We start from the raw sequence: 14,181 nt of genomic DNA on the forward strand, positions 1-14,181 counted from the left end.
ATAAACCCAGCTATCTCAATCTTATTTTATTTTAACCCAAAATACTATAATGAGACCACACATTGGTCACTTGAGGTTTTATGCTGGAGTTTTAAAGAAGCCAATTCAAAGGAGCACTGGGAAAACAGAGGATTCAGATCACTAACTGGAAAGAAAAATAAGAATGTTACAAATCTCTCCTGCGCCAACAGAACCCCAAAAACAGATTAAAGAGGGCTAAGAATCTGTATCCAGACCAAAGACAATAAATTGGAAAATGACAAGAGGTAGAGACATATTAGTTAGTTGGACATAGGCACTTCTTGCCTGTAGTTAGCCAGGCTTTTCCAACAGAGGTAAACAGATACTACAAATGTTAACCAAAACGATAACTAATCTGAAAGTGGTATAAATTGCATCTCCAGTCCTTTTAAATTGCATTTCTAGCATTTTAAAAGATATTTTACCAGCTCTGGTGTGGTAAAGTTACTGCGGTTTCCATGTGCTTTTGCATTCTACTAACACATAGTTAGACACCAAAAGAGAATGAAAAAGGGGGAAAAAAAAAAAACCAAAGAAAACAAAGCTAAAAGGCAGGGGGATGATAAAGTGAGTTTAAAATCCACACACACACAGAACATAAGACTTCCTACTAAAGTATTCATCTGTACATACAAATATCAAATCACAGATCAAACTGTCTGCGTACTGCTTCCTGGAAACGACTGTCTTCATTGCTCCTGGGTCACAGTGATTACAGCTACACTTCTCAGTCAGGAGAGAAAAGAGGCCTGGTAGTAGGATATTTGCTTTATAATGGGAGGGTTAGAGAAACCACATTAGGTTTTCAGAAAGCCCGAACCATAAACCAGAACACTGGTTCTCCACTTGGTCTTTGAACTGTTAATGTTTATTACCTGACCATTTCAGTAACTTCCATTTCTGTGCTAAGCATAATCCTTATTAATTAAATCACACAACTAGAGACAGTTCTTAGCTCAAATGTCTACTCCTTAGAGAGGCCTCATTCACTCCAGAGATGGGGTGACTTGTCAGGAATCTATTAATACTTAGAGGCTTTATTTGCTAGAACTTCACAAAGGACACAAGGAAAGGAATTCACAGCAAAACTCAGGCTGGCCACTAAGGAATGGGGGATGAGGGAGGGAGAAAAGTCAATAAAGATGGCCTACAGATCACCAAAGATCCTGTTCTGGCCATCACAGGCAGAAAGAACATCATGGCATTTTTATTTCATTTTAAGAGACAGGGTCTCGCTCTGTCGTCCAAGCTGGAATGCAGTGGCATGATCACAGTTCACTGTAGCCTCAAACGCCTGGGCTCAAGGGATCCCTTCTGCCTCAGCCTCCCTAGTAGCTGGGACTACATGCGTGCACCACTATGCCCAGATAATTTTTTTTCTTTTTTGGGTGAAGATGGGGTCCCATCCAGGGTGCTCTCAAACTCCTGGCTTCAAGCAATCCTCCTGACTCTGCTGGGATCATAGGTGTGGGGCCACTGTGCCTGGCCATCATGGCATTTAATTAGAGCTCCAACACTGACCATTAAGTGGCATTTTCAAGAATCACTTTGTGGCCAGGCATGGTGGCTCATGCCTATAATCCTAACAACTTTGAGAGGCTGAGGCAGGAGGATTGCATGAGGCCAGGAGTTGGAGACCAGCCTGAGCAAGAGTCAGACCCTTTCTCTACAAAAAATAGAAATACTTGCTGGGCATGGTGGCACATGCCTCTAGTCCCAGCTACTTGGGAGGCTGAGGTAGGAGGATCCCTTGAGCCCAGAAGTTTGAGGTTGTAGTGACCTATGATGACACCACTGCCCCCTAGCCCGGGAGACAGAGTGAGACCCTGTCTCTAAAAAAAAAAAAAAAAATCACTTTCTTAGTAAAGTTTACTATATTGGTCACACTTGGAGATCACCATAGTCAACATCCTAAAATAATCTTTTCCATCTTCATCAAACTCCTAGGACCACAAGCCCAGATTATTTAAGAGAAATGGAAGGCACTGAGCCCCCAAGTCCTATAAACTCTATCTAAAGGTGAGGGACTGGCACGTGAGCATACGACAAAAGGTAGAAGACAGCTAAATACAATCCAGGAAGAAGACCCTCACCAAGAACCAAATCTGCCAGCATCTTGATCTTGGACTTCCCACCCTCCAGAACTGCGAGGAATAAATGTCTCTTGTTTAAGCCACCTAGTCTCTGGTACTTTGTTATAGCAGCCCAAACAGACATCCCCCCCTTTTAACCTTTTCTCCATCTAATAACACTTCCATCATAGGAGGAGCACACACATAAAACATCAGTCTACAGTATTATTTAGAAGTCTGTCAAGTAATTCAGATATACCCTGCAGCCCAGGTGAGTGTAAATGCCTAAATCTAGTAGTTCTCAAACTTGAGTGTGCATTAGAATTGCCTGGAGGGCTTGTTAAAACATATTGCCAGAGTTTTGGATTCAGTTGGTCTCCACTGAGGATTTGCATTTCTAAACAGGACCTAGTAATGCTGAAGACCACACTGAAAGCCACTGCACTAATTACTAATTCACCTCTCAAGCTAGAACAACGGGCGCTTAATAAAATTTGTATTTTTGTTTTAAAAAAAGCATTAATAGTCAGGCATGGTGGCATGCACCTGTAGTCCAAGCTACTTGGGAAGTTGAGGCAGGAGGATCACTTGAGCCCAGGAATTTGAGGCTGTAGTTCCCTATGATAGCACCTGTGAATAGCCACGGCACTCTAGCTTGGGCAACATAGGGAGAAATGTCTTTAAAAAAAATAAACAAAATTTTCAAAAAGCATTAATATAACTGAGATGTGGCTAAGAACTATGGGATACATTTTTAATTCAGTGAAGACCAACACTGTCTTAAACCACTCAATCCTATCCCCCTCTCAAGCAGGGGCCTCTACCAGTCAGGAGTAGTATTAGGATTTTATTTGACAAACTAATAGTACTTTCACATATCTTATTCAATATTCACTACAGCCTGCCAGGTAGATATTTTTCCTCATTACATAGTTCAGAATTAGAAAAGTTAAGTGACTCACCTAAAGTCATAAAGTCAAGTCCGCTATGAAACTTTGAATGTGGCACTTAACTTTGTGCATTCACTTTCGCAAAGTGGCAAATTAAGACAATAATCCCTGGCTCTCCAGCAAGTGCCCCAAGTTTCTGGAAAGTAAAATCACTGCAAATATTGTCATAATGCAAGTCACTCTTGTGTGGATCAAAGTGAAGGACTCTATCTTACAGCCTGAATCTCACCCCCAACCCCAAAGATCCCTCTTGAAAAAGGAGGCTATCCAAACCTGAATTACCAACAGTTTCACACTCCTGAACTAATGCTGGACCAATGTGTGAACTCTACCACCTTAGGACCAGAACAGAATGAGCAAAGCACAAGACAGGAAGACGTATGTATTTGCCATAATAATAAGCATCAACTAATTCCCAACATTTCTGCCCAGGTGACTTGTTCTCTAAGGACAACAGAAAGCCTCAATGTCTGCCCCAGAGAGGGGAAATCACTGGGCAAGAAGAGCCCAAAGACATATCGGTTTCCTCCAAAAGGCAGCACCCAGCACGATGTAGCCTTTAATCCTCTACCACACAGGTGAACTTGTACTATCCTTAAAGTCAAATTACACCAGGCTTGAGTCAATTGAGAGTAAACAGCTGGGCCTAAATGTACTCATGCCCAGCAAGCACGTTGTGACCTCAAGGAAAACAAGACGAAAAGTAAAAACACCAAGCACACAGCAAATGTTTTTAAATGGCTGATTATCATACCGGCCACCCAAACTCCTCTGCTGCTGTCATACTGGTGCTAGATCTTGGGGAAAATGGGAGTTCCTTTTAACAGAGATGCCTATAAACAAGCAAGCTGAAAGCTAACAAATTTGAGAGAAAAGCATACAAAAATCTTGGCTGCTGGTGATGAGCCACAGAAAATCATGAATGTTCCAGTGCCAAGGGAGGAGGAAGTCTAATATCTAACATTGCAGACTTGGGAACATAGAAACAACAAAGCCATAAGGAAGCCCAAATGCAAAAGAGACAAAAAAGGCACATGGCACATTTCCTCTTCATATGGGTGGCAATTCAAGCAATGCTCTGGGCCTGCAGAGCACTTAGCCCAGTACCCAAAGCCCCTCAGTATTTAATATCAACATAACTTCCTGGAGGGCAACAAAAATCTGTCCTGGATTACTGGGTGATTTCTAATATGTACCATAACCAACACTAAGTCAACATTTTAAGGATCAAATTTCCTACTCTGCAGCACATTGGAATGCATTCTTGGCATTAGACTTCTTCCCATTTCAGTCCACCCTTAGAAAATGCAGAAGCCACTGGGAAATACTCAACCTGTCCCAAGACAGTATTTCAGCTATGCATAAGTGACTAACAAAAACAAACAGAAGTTCACTCAGACATCCCTTCACATTCAGTAAACAACTAATTTCATCCATTTAAGCGGGAGGGGCAATTTTTGTGAATACTCAAGGCAATTAAGTCAATGTTCACCCTAACTTGGATTCCTTTAAAACCTAGAATTGGCTAAGAAGTTCATCTCAAGCCCCTAAACACCTGCTGTCTATGGCAGGTGAACTATAGTGCCCAATTCTGAGTTACTAAAAAGCCCATTTTGTAAAATGCCAAAATGACAAGGCAAAAAAGAAGTTGGAAGCAGTATTTCTAAACCAGAATCTGTGTTCAAGACTCCATACTTCTATATTGGAGCAGTGTAACCCATCTTCCTTTTCCAGGTGAAAGCACTGTGGCAGCCTGGCACTGGACACCCTATGCATCCTCAGCTGTTAAGCATCCACTGATGGTCCTTGACAAGTGACAGACCCAACCACACATGGACCAGTAGGTAAAGAGAAATCCAAATCACTACATTTCAGAGGCTCCATAAGGAATAAGCATGTGTTTGCAGCATTTATGAGCTTCTTGGTCATAGCCAATCTAATAAAAAACAATATTAAAGGCCACTTCTATGAATAGATAGGCAAACTTCCTATGTGCAGGCTTACCCAACCCAGCCATCTTAACATAAAGTCTAATCCAAGCAACTCCACTTGAGCACAGCTCACAGCTCTTCAGAAACAGCAGCAGCCTAAGAGTCTAACAGATACTTTGTGACTCCTGTTTTGTTTAAGAAAGGTCAACTAACTCTGCCAAGAAAGAAAAAGTCCAGGCTCACCAACAAAGTTGAACCACCATCACATCACTGTAGAGCTGTCCAGGGCACTCTGAAGGTGACATGACCTTCCAAACCCAAAATTACTGCAAAAGAGCCCCTGAACTGTCCAAGAACTTAGCAAATTGTACCAAAGGCCCTACATGACCACAGGAAACACTAAGACCCTGGAACCACTCTTTTTCGAGGAATTTTATGGTTAAGGTCCAAACTCTCAAAGTCTCTGGAACACTGAGACAACCACAGGTCTGGGGATGGATGTGCAATTTGGATTCTATAAAGCCTATGTAACTTAGAGTAGCATTATGAAAAGGCAAACTAATATTTTAACTTTCCCCTTCTTGAACATTTAGCTTCACAAATCAGGCCTCCAAAAAGCTGTCCCAGGTTAACCCTGCCCAATTCTGATTGAGCCTTATTCTCTAATTCCTTCAGCCCATATATTCAGTTTGGTGTAAATCCATTTATTAAACCTTGCTTTGCAAGTTTTTCAGATGTGTGCACATAAGCATGTTTCCCCAAGAAAACTAAATTCCTCTGAAGCAGATATTGTCTCTACCTTTTAAATTCCTTCCTAGTACCTAGTTGGTATTACTACATAGGGCATAGGGCTATTTCCCACCCCCATTGGAATCTCTAGATCTCCCTGACTTAGAAATCATGCTCTCAACAAGTCTGAAGTTCTAAAAATCTCACCCACCATCACGATACTGGGGACGACCTGCACCATACTGAGCAAAACCAATGTCAGTATCAACCCAAGTTTTTGTATTTTAAGACAAGTTGATAGCCTTTGGTAAGTTAGCTGAACCCAAAAATTATGGTCAGGGCCATAATTACATTCATATCCCCTGGTAGTGTATAAACAGCTAAGTCAAAAAGGCGCTTCCAGAGGGCAAGCATGGTGGCTCACACCTGTAATCTGAACGCTTTAAGAGGCCAAGGCAGGAGGATTGCTTGAGGCCAGGAGTTTGAGACCAACCCGAGCAACATAGTAAGACCCTTTCTCTACATACAAAAAAGGACACTTTTAGACTCTGGTCTAAAATACACTTTTTGTGGAAAAAACTGGTCAGAGTCAGTAGATTTAGTTTAAAAAGACACTTTGAGAAGGTAAATCTGGTTATTTCACGGGGCCACCAAAGCAGAGTACCACAGGCAGACAGCTAAAATATTCACAGATTCTTCTTCTTCCTCCATAAAAAGAATGCGTCACTGAAGGAATTCAGATATGTTTTTAATCCTAAAATGGCAACTTCAAAAACAAAGATTCTATCTGCTCACATAACACACTTCAAATAAGATTTAGTGAGTCCCCAAACATTTGGACTTTGTACTGATCCAGGAACGGAGGTTAGGGGTATTAATTTTAATATGTATAAGTGATACACTGAAGTGCAATAAAAACTACATAAATAACTCTAGCCCTTGGGTGGTGGGCTTATATTCCAGAGAGCAACAGCAAAACAAAGGCTGAGGATGACACTGAAGTTACAGTATCTTTTTTCTTCTTTCTCGTATTCCAAAAATGCAAACCCAACCCAAAATACATCTCACCAAACTACAAACCCTTTCTGAAGGAGCAAGGCTTTAAAACTCAAAGTCTCATAAACCAAGTTTTGGAGCATACTATTGAACCTTCAAACCTTTCCAAGCTTCTGTTTATTTTCACTAAGAAATCGCAATTGATTTTTAACGGGGCACCACATGCCCTGAACTTAGCACGGAGCCAGGGCCACGGAGGCTTCACTGCCAGGGCAGCATCTTTCCACTTTAAATCTTCTTTAGATCACTTATCTCCATACTCCCTGGCCCCTAGTACTACCATCTTCCCTATCCCCAAGTCTTTTTCACCAATGTTATTTCACTCCACCACATGAGGAGACTAGCATTATCTTTGCTTGAAAACTGTTTATTAATTTGCCTGTCAAACATTCTATAGAGCCGTTTACATCTTACTACAGAAACCTCCTGGGTACATATTGACAGCTCAGCAAGTATTTACACAAAGCTCTGAAACATTTGGTTCCTTTAGAGACGAAGAAGATGCTGTGTCAAGCAGAGAATTATCAAACACCTTTCCCTCTCTACCTTTTTCCTTCCTTTAAAAAGGGAAGCTTCCTTCTAGCTCACCTCTAATATGCCTAAATTATACTTCTAAACTACTAAGCCAGGAGAGGAGAGAATGGAAATTCAGTGTGCTGGAGAAGAAAAAGAACAGCATTTCCAGGACCACGTGCAAACCACACCACACAGTTTTTTAAAAACCACGGGTATGAGAATAGACAAATGCATCTGTGAAATTGACCCTGAAACAACTTTTCCTGTTCCAATCTCAGGAACTTTTGCTCCCTCTCAGCAAAACTTACAGGGCAAGTCCAGGCACTCAGATTACAACCAACTGCCCAAACCAGACCTAGACCTGCCCCAACACCAGAGGAGTCTGGAGAGCTTAATGCTACCTCTCTACCTCCCTACTCTCCAAATAGAGGTGGAGTGGTAACATTGAATTTATGAATATCCCCTTCTCACCCCCCCCTTTCCACCCCCACCCCGCAGTGTAAAGTCTCCTGGGGATCTTGAAGCAACTATTTTTCAAGTCTTGCTTTAATGAAGTCTACCTAACTTTTCAATTACTGTTTAGTGTTTTAAAACCACCAGCCAGGTGGGATGACTAATGACAAACAGATTAAGTTTCGAGGCAACAGTCTGGTAGAGCTTTTTCTGTAAAGGTCCACAGACCACTGTGGCACCCAACTGTTCAGAGTTTGTTCCTGTGAATCCTTGGGAGATAACAGCCTTAAGTTCCTTAAGCCCAGGAGAAGAAAGATGGTCTCAAAACTCCTGACAAATAGACAGGAAAAAGCTGCCCTCATAACAAGCCAGTTATAGAAGCATAGATGGATGTGTAGCATCAGAGTAAGAAGGTCATGCAGATCACCCACTTCATTTTACTGATGAGGAGAAAATGAAAAACAGAGAAGGCAAATAACTTGCCCAATGTCACACAGCTTAATCTGGAGGTGCATGTAGAACCTAAACTTGCTCTCTCCTTCTCCTCCTCTTGTAATTCCTGTGCTCTTTACCCTTCATCACTATGCAACACACAACTCAGCGTATATCAGTAATGATAATGACCCACCCAAACAAGGAAAAACTCAGAGATAAAAGCCACAGGGAATCAGGACTTCATTTCAGAGCCCCAGGTATCACAGCTTACTGGCAGGAAAGAACTATTCAGTACCAATTTATTTTGAATATCATATTTTAACCATATCTGCATGCTTCAGCTGCTTCTAGAATTTTGAGATTTTAAGCCAATCAACAAACCTTTTGGGGGGGTGGGAATAGGGAAGGGTCCTGCCCATTACTTCGTTAGCCAATTCCCACATTTTTTTTTTTAAAAATTCACTAACCTCTCTGCTAAAGATTTACAGTAGACATCACATCCTACAGGAGTCAATCCAACATATGAATGTTTAAAGCAATCCAAGTATCTTGTTACAGCAGGTGCTGCTTGTCATGATTACTCTGTGTCACACAAAAAGGAAGAGACCTAAAAAGTCCTCACAGGATCCCATGCACAAGAAGCCAACCTTGGTTCTGGCTGCTTTCTCTCTTCTCACACCACCATCTCAACCCCTATCACCCCCAGTTCTCTCATGAACAGCAGAGAAACATGAAACCCCCACAACTAAAGTGCCATCTCAGTGTGGTTTTCCTGGTCCCTCCTACTTGAGAGAGCTCCAGGAGTCCTGTATTTCAGCCAGCCCAGAATTTCTGCCAGTAGGCATCCCCATAATAAATCCAGGATTCCTGTATCTGTTTCCCAGGAGTCGGAAATATCATTTGATATTTCCATAGCAGAAACAGCCAAACTTCTACAATCAAATCCAACTTGATCCTGGACTACTTATTGTATTTCATTTTTTACCTTGATAAACTGATACTACTCTCAACGTATTACCACTAAAAGCATCCCAAGTAAAAAGCCTTACATCAAATTCAAGTGCATAGGTAACCTAAAATGATTTCATCAATATCAGGATCCAACACCTTGAGGCACAACACTACTTATAAAACGGATAAAGGAAAAGTTTGTCTGCTGGTATCTTCTCAGCTCCTGTGAAAAAGACATATCCACAACACACACACTTGCCTAATCTTTATTTAAAAAGTCAGAGTCAAGAAAACATTACCACCTTAGCTGTGTTAAGTCTTTGCAAAATATTCTTAATCTAAGACTAGGCCAGAGAAAGAAGGAGGCAGAGCAAGACCCTATCATTTAAGAATGCTTAAGAGCAGGGCATCCTGGTCTGAGAAGAGGTTTTATCCTCAAGTAGCAAAGAGGAATTCAGAACAAAGTTTATGCACCTAGACTACTGCCACACACCTGAAGAAGTCCACAAAACTAGAAGTTGCACTGTTTCTTCCACAAGTGAATGCTAACCAAACCATTCCCTTGGTCTCCAGGGAGTAGGCAACTGAACTAGATAGGATGCTACGTTGTGTGGAGGGCTTAATCTAGTGATATTAAAAGAGATCAGAAAATTCATTCAAAGGCAGCACAGACAGGTTTCTAAACAGGAACGGTATCTATTTTTCCTATCATTTACCCAGGACAGAACATAGTACCTAGCATATAGAAAATGTTCAATAATGTAATGACTGAAAAACAGAAATCAATGTGGCAAAAGTTGGTTTGTTTTGTTTTTTTAAAGTTTATCTAAGTATCCCCAAACCATTAGAATTCAAATCAATTTTGCTTTCAAATGAGCCTTGACTTATCCCAAATTATTTCCCCTAATAGTTTTCAGCCAAAACAAAGCAAAACAAGAGGGAATGAAAGGAAGGGGATATGGATTATCGAATGACCCAGAGACAAGAAGATGACCTCTGTCAGATCAGAACCTGGGCTGGAAAAAGAAAAAAAGAGGATGCTGTCTTCTAAGACAAAACTTATTCTCCAGACACTAGAAAAACAATTTGACATTCCCCTATTTCTTGCCCAGATGCAGAACCTCATGGAAGATGTGGAATCAAGGCACAGAGCTCCAAGCCCACCATCTAACACAGCTATTTTCAAAATTTCCAGCTCAATGGAAAAGCAGAAAAGTAGCTCTAGGATGGGGAGGGAATACAACTAATTAGGCCATCTAAGTGAACAAAATCTCCTCTGAGCACAAAGGTACAACTGCTGGGCATGGGGGGGCCATGATCAGAGCTTTGCTCTTCTTTGAAAACATATGACTCCACAGAATACCCAATATTCTGACCAAAGGACTGAAGACAGAGTATGCTGAAGAGGGAAGAAAAGCCAATGAAATAAAATAGAACAGAATGTATAAAAAGGTACGTGAAAGTTACAGTTTGTAAGCAAATCTTCCCAAGATATCTTTATATCTTGGAAGACAGGGAAAAATGGAACATACATTAAAATGGCCAATCTCTATTTCAAAGCTCTAAAATGACTGATGACAAAACAGAAAACTAGCATTTTTTTACATTCCAGGAACAAAAGGTAAATTTCACCAAACCAAGCCTTTAAGAAAAAGACGAAAGTCCCTCTCAAGACCATGAAAGGTATCAGCTTCCTTTTAAATTAAGTTGCTATCCCGAAGTTCAATTAAAAAAAGAAAGTGTTAACAAGATTCAACATGTAAACAAAGAATGAGGCCAGCTTTCCTTAAAACAGAACACTTGAACCTAATATGAAATTCTCTCAGAAAGCTCCCAGTTCTAAAAAGACAAACAAACAAAACAACGATTTCTCCCCCCAATAAAGATCTTGCATTTGCCACTCAATAAAAAGCCCAGTAAAATAATTTCAATTCTGCAAAGCGAACAGTGTCAAAATTACTCAAGACAAATGCATCTACAGAGCCATCAAAGAAGTCATTTATATCATCAGTAAAGTCACAAAACCAAAACAAACAGCAAACCCATTGTAGAGAAAAAACTCAGCTACTGTTCTGACAACACAGAATCCATTTCAGGCTGCATAAAACATAACAAGCAGAATAAATCCAAGGTACAAGCAAAATGCCATTGCCTCCTCTTTTGTTTCGGGCACAATGTAACAAGGGCAGCCTGTCTGGGGCTCTGCTCCTGCTGATACAGTATTGCCGCTTAAACCTCCCTCCTCAAGGTCACAGCCAATTTCAGCTCTGGAATAAAAGGCAGATAGTGGCAGCGATGGTTTGGGTTATCACTGGCAGAAAAGCAGAGTGTAAAAGTTTATGAGCTCATCAGGATTGTTGTACCATTACATCAGAGGCAATTATAAATGGCCAAGAGCAGGAGATGGGGAGCCAATCAGATCACAGATAGGATGTCAACCTAAGACCAACTGTCTCCTGGCTTTGACAGAAGGATTTTACCTCCATAATTCAAATCCCAAACCAAAGCAATCTGCACTTACTACTCCAATCACTCAGCTGTTTACCAGCACTTCCAGGGAGAAGCCCAGGCCACTGGGCCAGCGAAGCCCAAGGCAGGAGATGGCCCAGGCTGCCCTGGGTGAACTACAGCCGGCCTCTAGCTGCCCCCAACCAGGTCCCTGCCCTCCCTCGAGGTCCCCACGAGCTCGAGGGGCCCCTCCTTGAAAGCACAGATGGGGACGACCTAGGGGAAGGCAAGGGGACAGAGAGGAGCGGCAAATGAGCAAACAAATGGTCACTCAACTCCCAAGCTTCTACCACTGCCTACACCCCTAACCTGAGCCCCCAGCACCCCCTCACCCTGGGCCTGGCCCTTTCCCACACACACTGCCCCGCACCCCCTGGAAGACCCCCGGAGTTCGAAGGGACCAGGGGAGAGGGAGAAGAGGAGCAGATACCTCTGGAAAAGCCCAACACAAAGGCTGAAGGAGGGAAGGAGAGGAAGGCAGACAGGCAGCCATTTTAAGAGAGAAGAGCCAGACAATGGCAGCTCCCCAGCGCCGGGGGCCCGGGACTGAGGGGAGCCCACGGCTGTGGCCCACTCCCCGCAGCCGCCACCCATCCCGAGGACCACGCTTGCCCCAGCCCCCTCCCCACTCAGCTGTGTACCTGAGGGGTCCGGGCGAGCGGCTGCCCCCCGCCGCCGCTGCTCCCGGGGCTCATGGGCGCGTGGTGGCTCCTTTGTTGGGCCCCTCCCGAAGCGGCCGCCGCCGCCGCTGCCGCCGCCGCAGCCCCCCAGCACTGTGAGGCCATGTCCGCCGGGCCCTTGGCTGCGCCCCCGTCCTGGGGCCCGCCGCCGTAGTCGCCCCCGGGGTAGCCCTGGTAGCCCCGGGCCGAGCTGGGCGACGTGAGCAGTTGGTTGAGGGTGGGGGTGGCGGTAGGCTGGGGGGTTCCCCCGCCGGCCGCTGAGGGGCCGCCTCCCCCCATGGCCCCGAAGCGCTGCTGAGCGAAGGACGAAGACGACGAGGAGGCGGAGGCGCTGGAGGAGGGAGGCGGCTTGGAGCCGGCGGCCGCCGCTGCGCCGGAGCCCGGAGTGCCACCTCTCGGGGAGCTCAGCGCGTAGGCCTGGGGGGGCGGGGGGTAGGCGCTGCGGTTAGGGTAGTAGGAGTTGTACTGGTGGTTGGGGAAGCCGTGGTCGTGCGAGTTCTGCTGGGGCCCCGCGTAGGGCTCCAGGCCCCCGCCGCCGCCGCCGCTCTGCAGCGCTGCCAGGCCAGGGCTTTGTTGTCCGCCATGTTGTTGGTGGAAGACGGCGGCCGCCGCGGCGGCGACCGCAGACGGGCTCCGGCCGTAGGGTTGCCCGAAGCCGTACGCTGGGGGCGGCAAGGCGGCCGCGGCTGAGTGAGGAGGCGCCCCCACCCCATCGCTGCTGCCGCCACTGCCGCCGCCGGGCGGCTCCGTGAGGTTATTGTTCAGGGCGGGCCTAGGGCCCGCGTTCCCGTTCGAGTTCTTCAGGTCCGGCTCCGCGCCGGGCCCGCCGCTGCTGCCGGCTCCGCCGCCGCCGCCACCCCCATTGCTCTCGGCCCCGTCCTGCAGCTCCTTTCCCAGCGGCTGCGGCGGCCCCACGGCGGGGCCCTCGCTTTCCTGCCCGGCGGCTGCCTTCATTTCCCCGCGCTCGGCCGCTGCTGCCGCCGCCTCGCCCCCCGCCTCCTCCCGCTGCTGCTGCTCGGCTTTCTTCAGCTCCGAGGGCGGCGGCGGCGGGTTGCCCAGGCTGCTGGCGGCGGCGGGGGCGACCTGCGCGGCCATGATCCCCGCTGTCTCGTCCGCGGAGAGACCCGGCCCTGTCTTCGTCTTCTCCCCCCCTCCCACCCCGCCCCGGGGCCGAGTCCCCCGGGCTGCCCTCCCCACCCGCCCGGGCGGGCCTCGCGGGGCTCCGCTGCTGCGCTGCGCTCGCTCGCTCGCTCCTCTCCCCCCCGCCCCGCCGGCTCAGGCTCCGGGCTGGCGGCGGCGGAGGAGGAGGAGGCGGCGGCGGCCGAGGCGCCGGCGGCTCAGCTGCTCCCGGTTCTGTAGGCTCGGGACCCGGCTCTCCCGGCTCATTCCCCCCAAGCCCTTGCCTGGGAATGAGGGGGGCGGTGGAGGCTCCGCTCCCCAGGGCCTGGCCCCGCTGTGACTCTCCGCTTTCTGCTGCCGGAGAAAGGAGGAGGGAGGGAGGGAGGGAGGGAGGGAGGCGAGGGGGAGGGGGCGGGGAGGGAGGGAGCGGGGGGAGGGGGACCCGGGACGGGCGGGCTGGAGGGCGCGCGGCAGCAGCCGGGGCGCCGAGAGGTAGAGTCGGAGCGCGGGCCGGGCCGGGCGCCCTGCCTCCCCTCCCCGGCCGCGGCTCGGGCCGAGGCTGCTGCGCGGCAGCGGGTGGGCGAGCAAGCGGTCGGCGGGACTGAGCGGCTAGAGCGCCCCACTCTCCTCCGAGTCCCCCTCACTCCGACACGAGGCTCAGCACTGCCATTTTACCCAGCGCCGTCGCGGCCGCCTGACAAACCCGGAGTGGAGAGCGGAGCGGGCGCAGGCCGTGGAATGGACTCGCTCCCTTCCCCTC

General features: G+C 46.8%; 1 protein-coding gene across 3 annotated transcripts in view; it reads right to left on the reverse strand.

The window, feature by feature from the left end:
- Positions 1 to 13,447, reverse strand: part of ARID1A (AT-rich interaction domain 1A) — a 72,117-nt gene extending 58,670 nt beyond the window's left edge. For all 3 annotated transcript variants that reach the window (XM_045545865.1, XM_045545864.1, XM_045545863.1), the window contains exon 1: positions 12,264 to 13,447. In XM_045545865.1, the coding sequence (XP_045401821.1) occupies positions 12,264 to 13,397 (1,134 nt within the window). In that variant the 5' untranslated portion in view covers positions 13,398 to 13,447. The remainder of the gene's footprint in view (positions 1 to 12,263) is intronic.
- Between the last annotated feature and the right edge of the window lie 734 nt (positions 13,448 to 14,181).

Source organism: Lemur catta, chromosome 3 (genome assembly GCF_020740605.2).
Source record: "Lemur catta isolate mLemCat1 chromosome 3, mLemCat1.pri, whole genome shotgun sequence".
NCBI classification, from domain to species: domain Eukaryota; kingdom Metazoa; phylum Chordata; class Mammalia; order Primates; family Lemuridae; genus Lemur; species Lemur catta.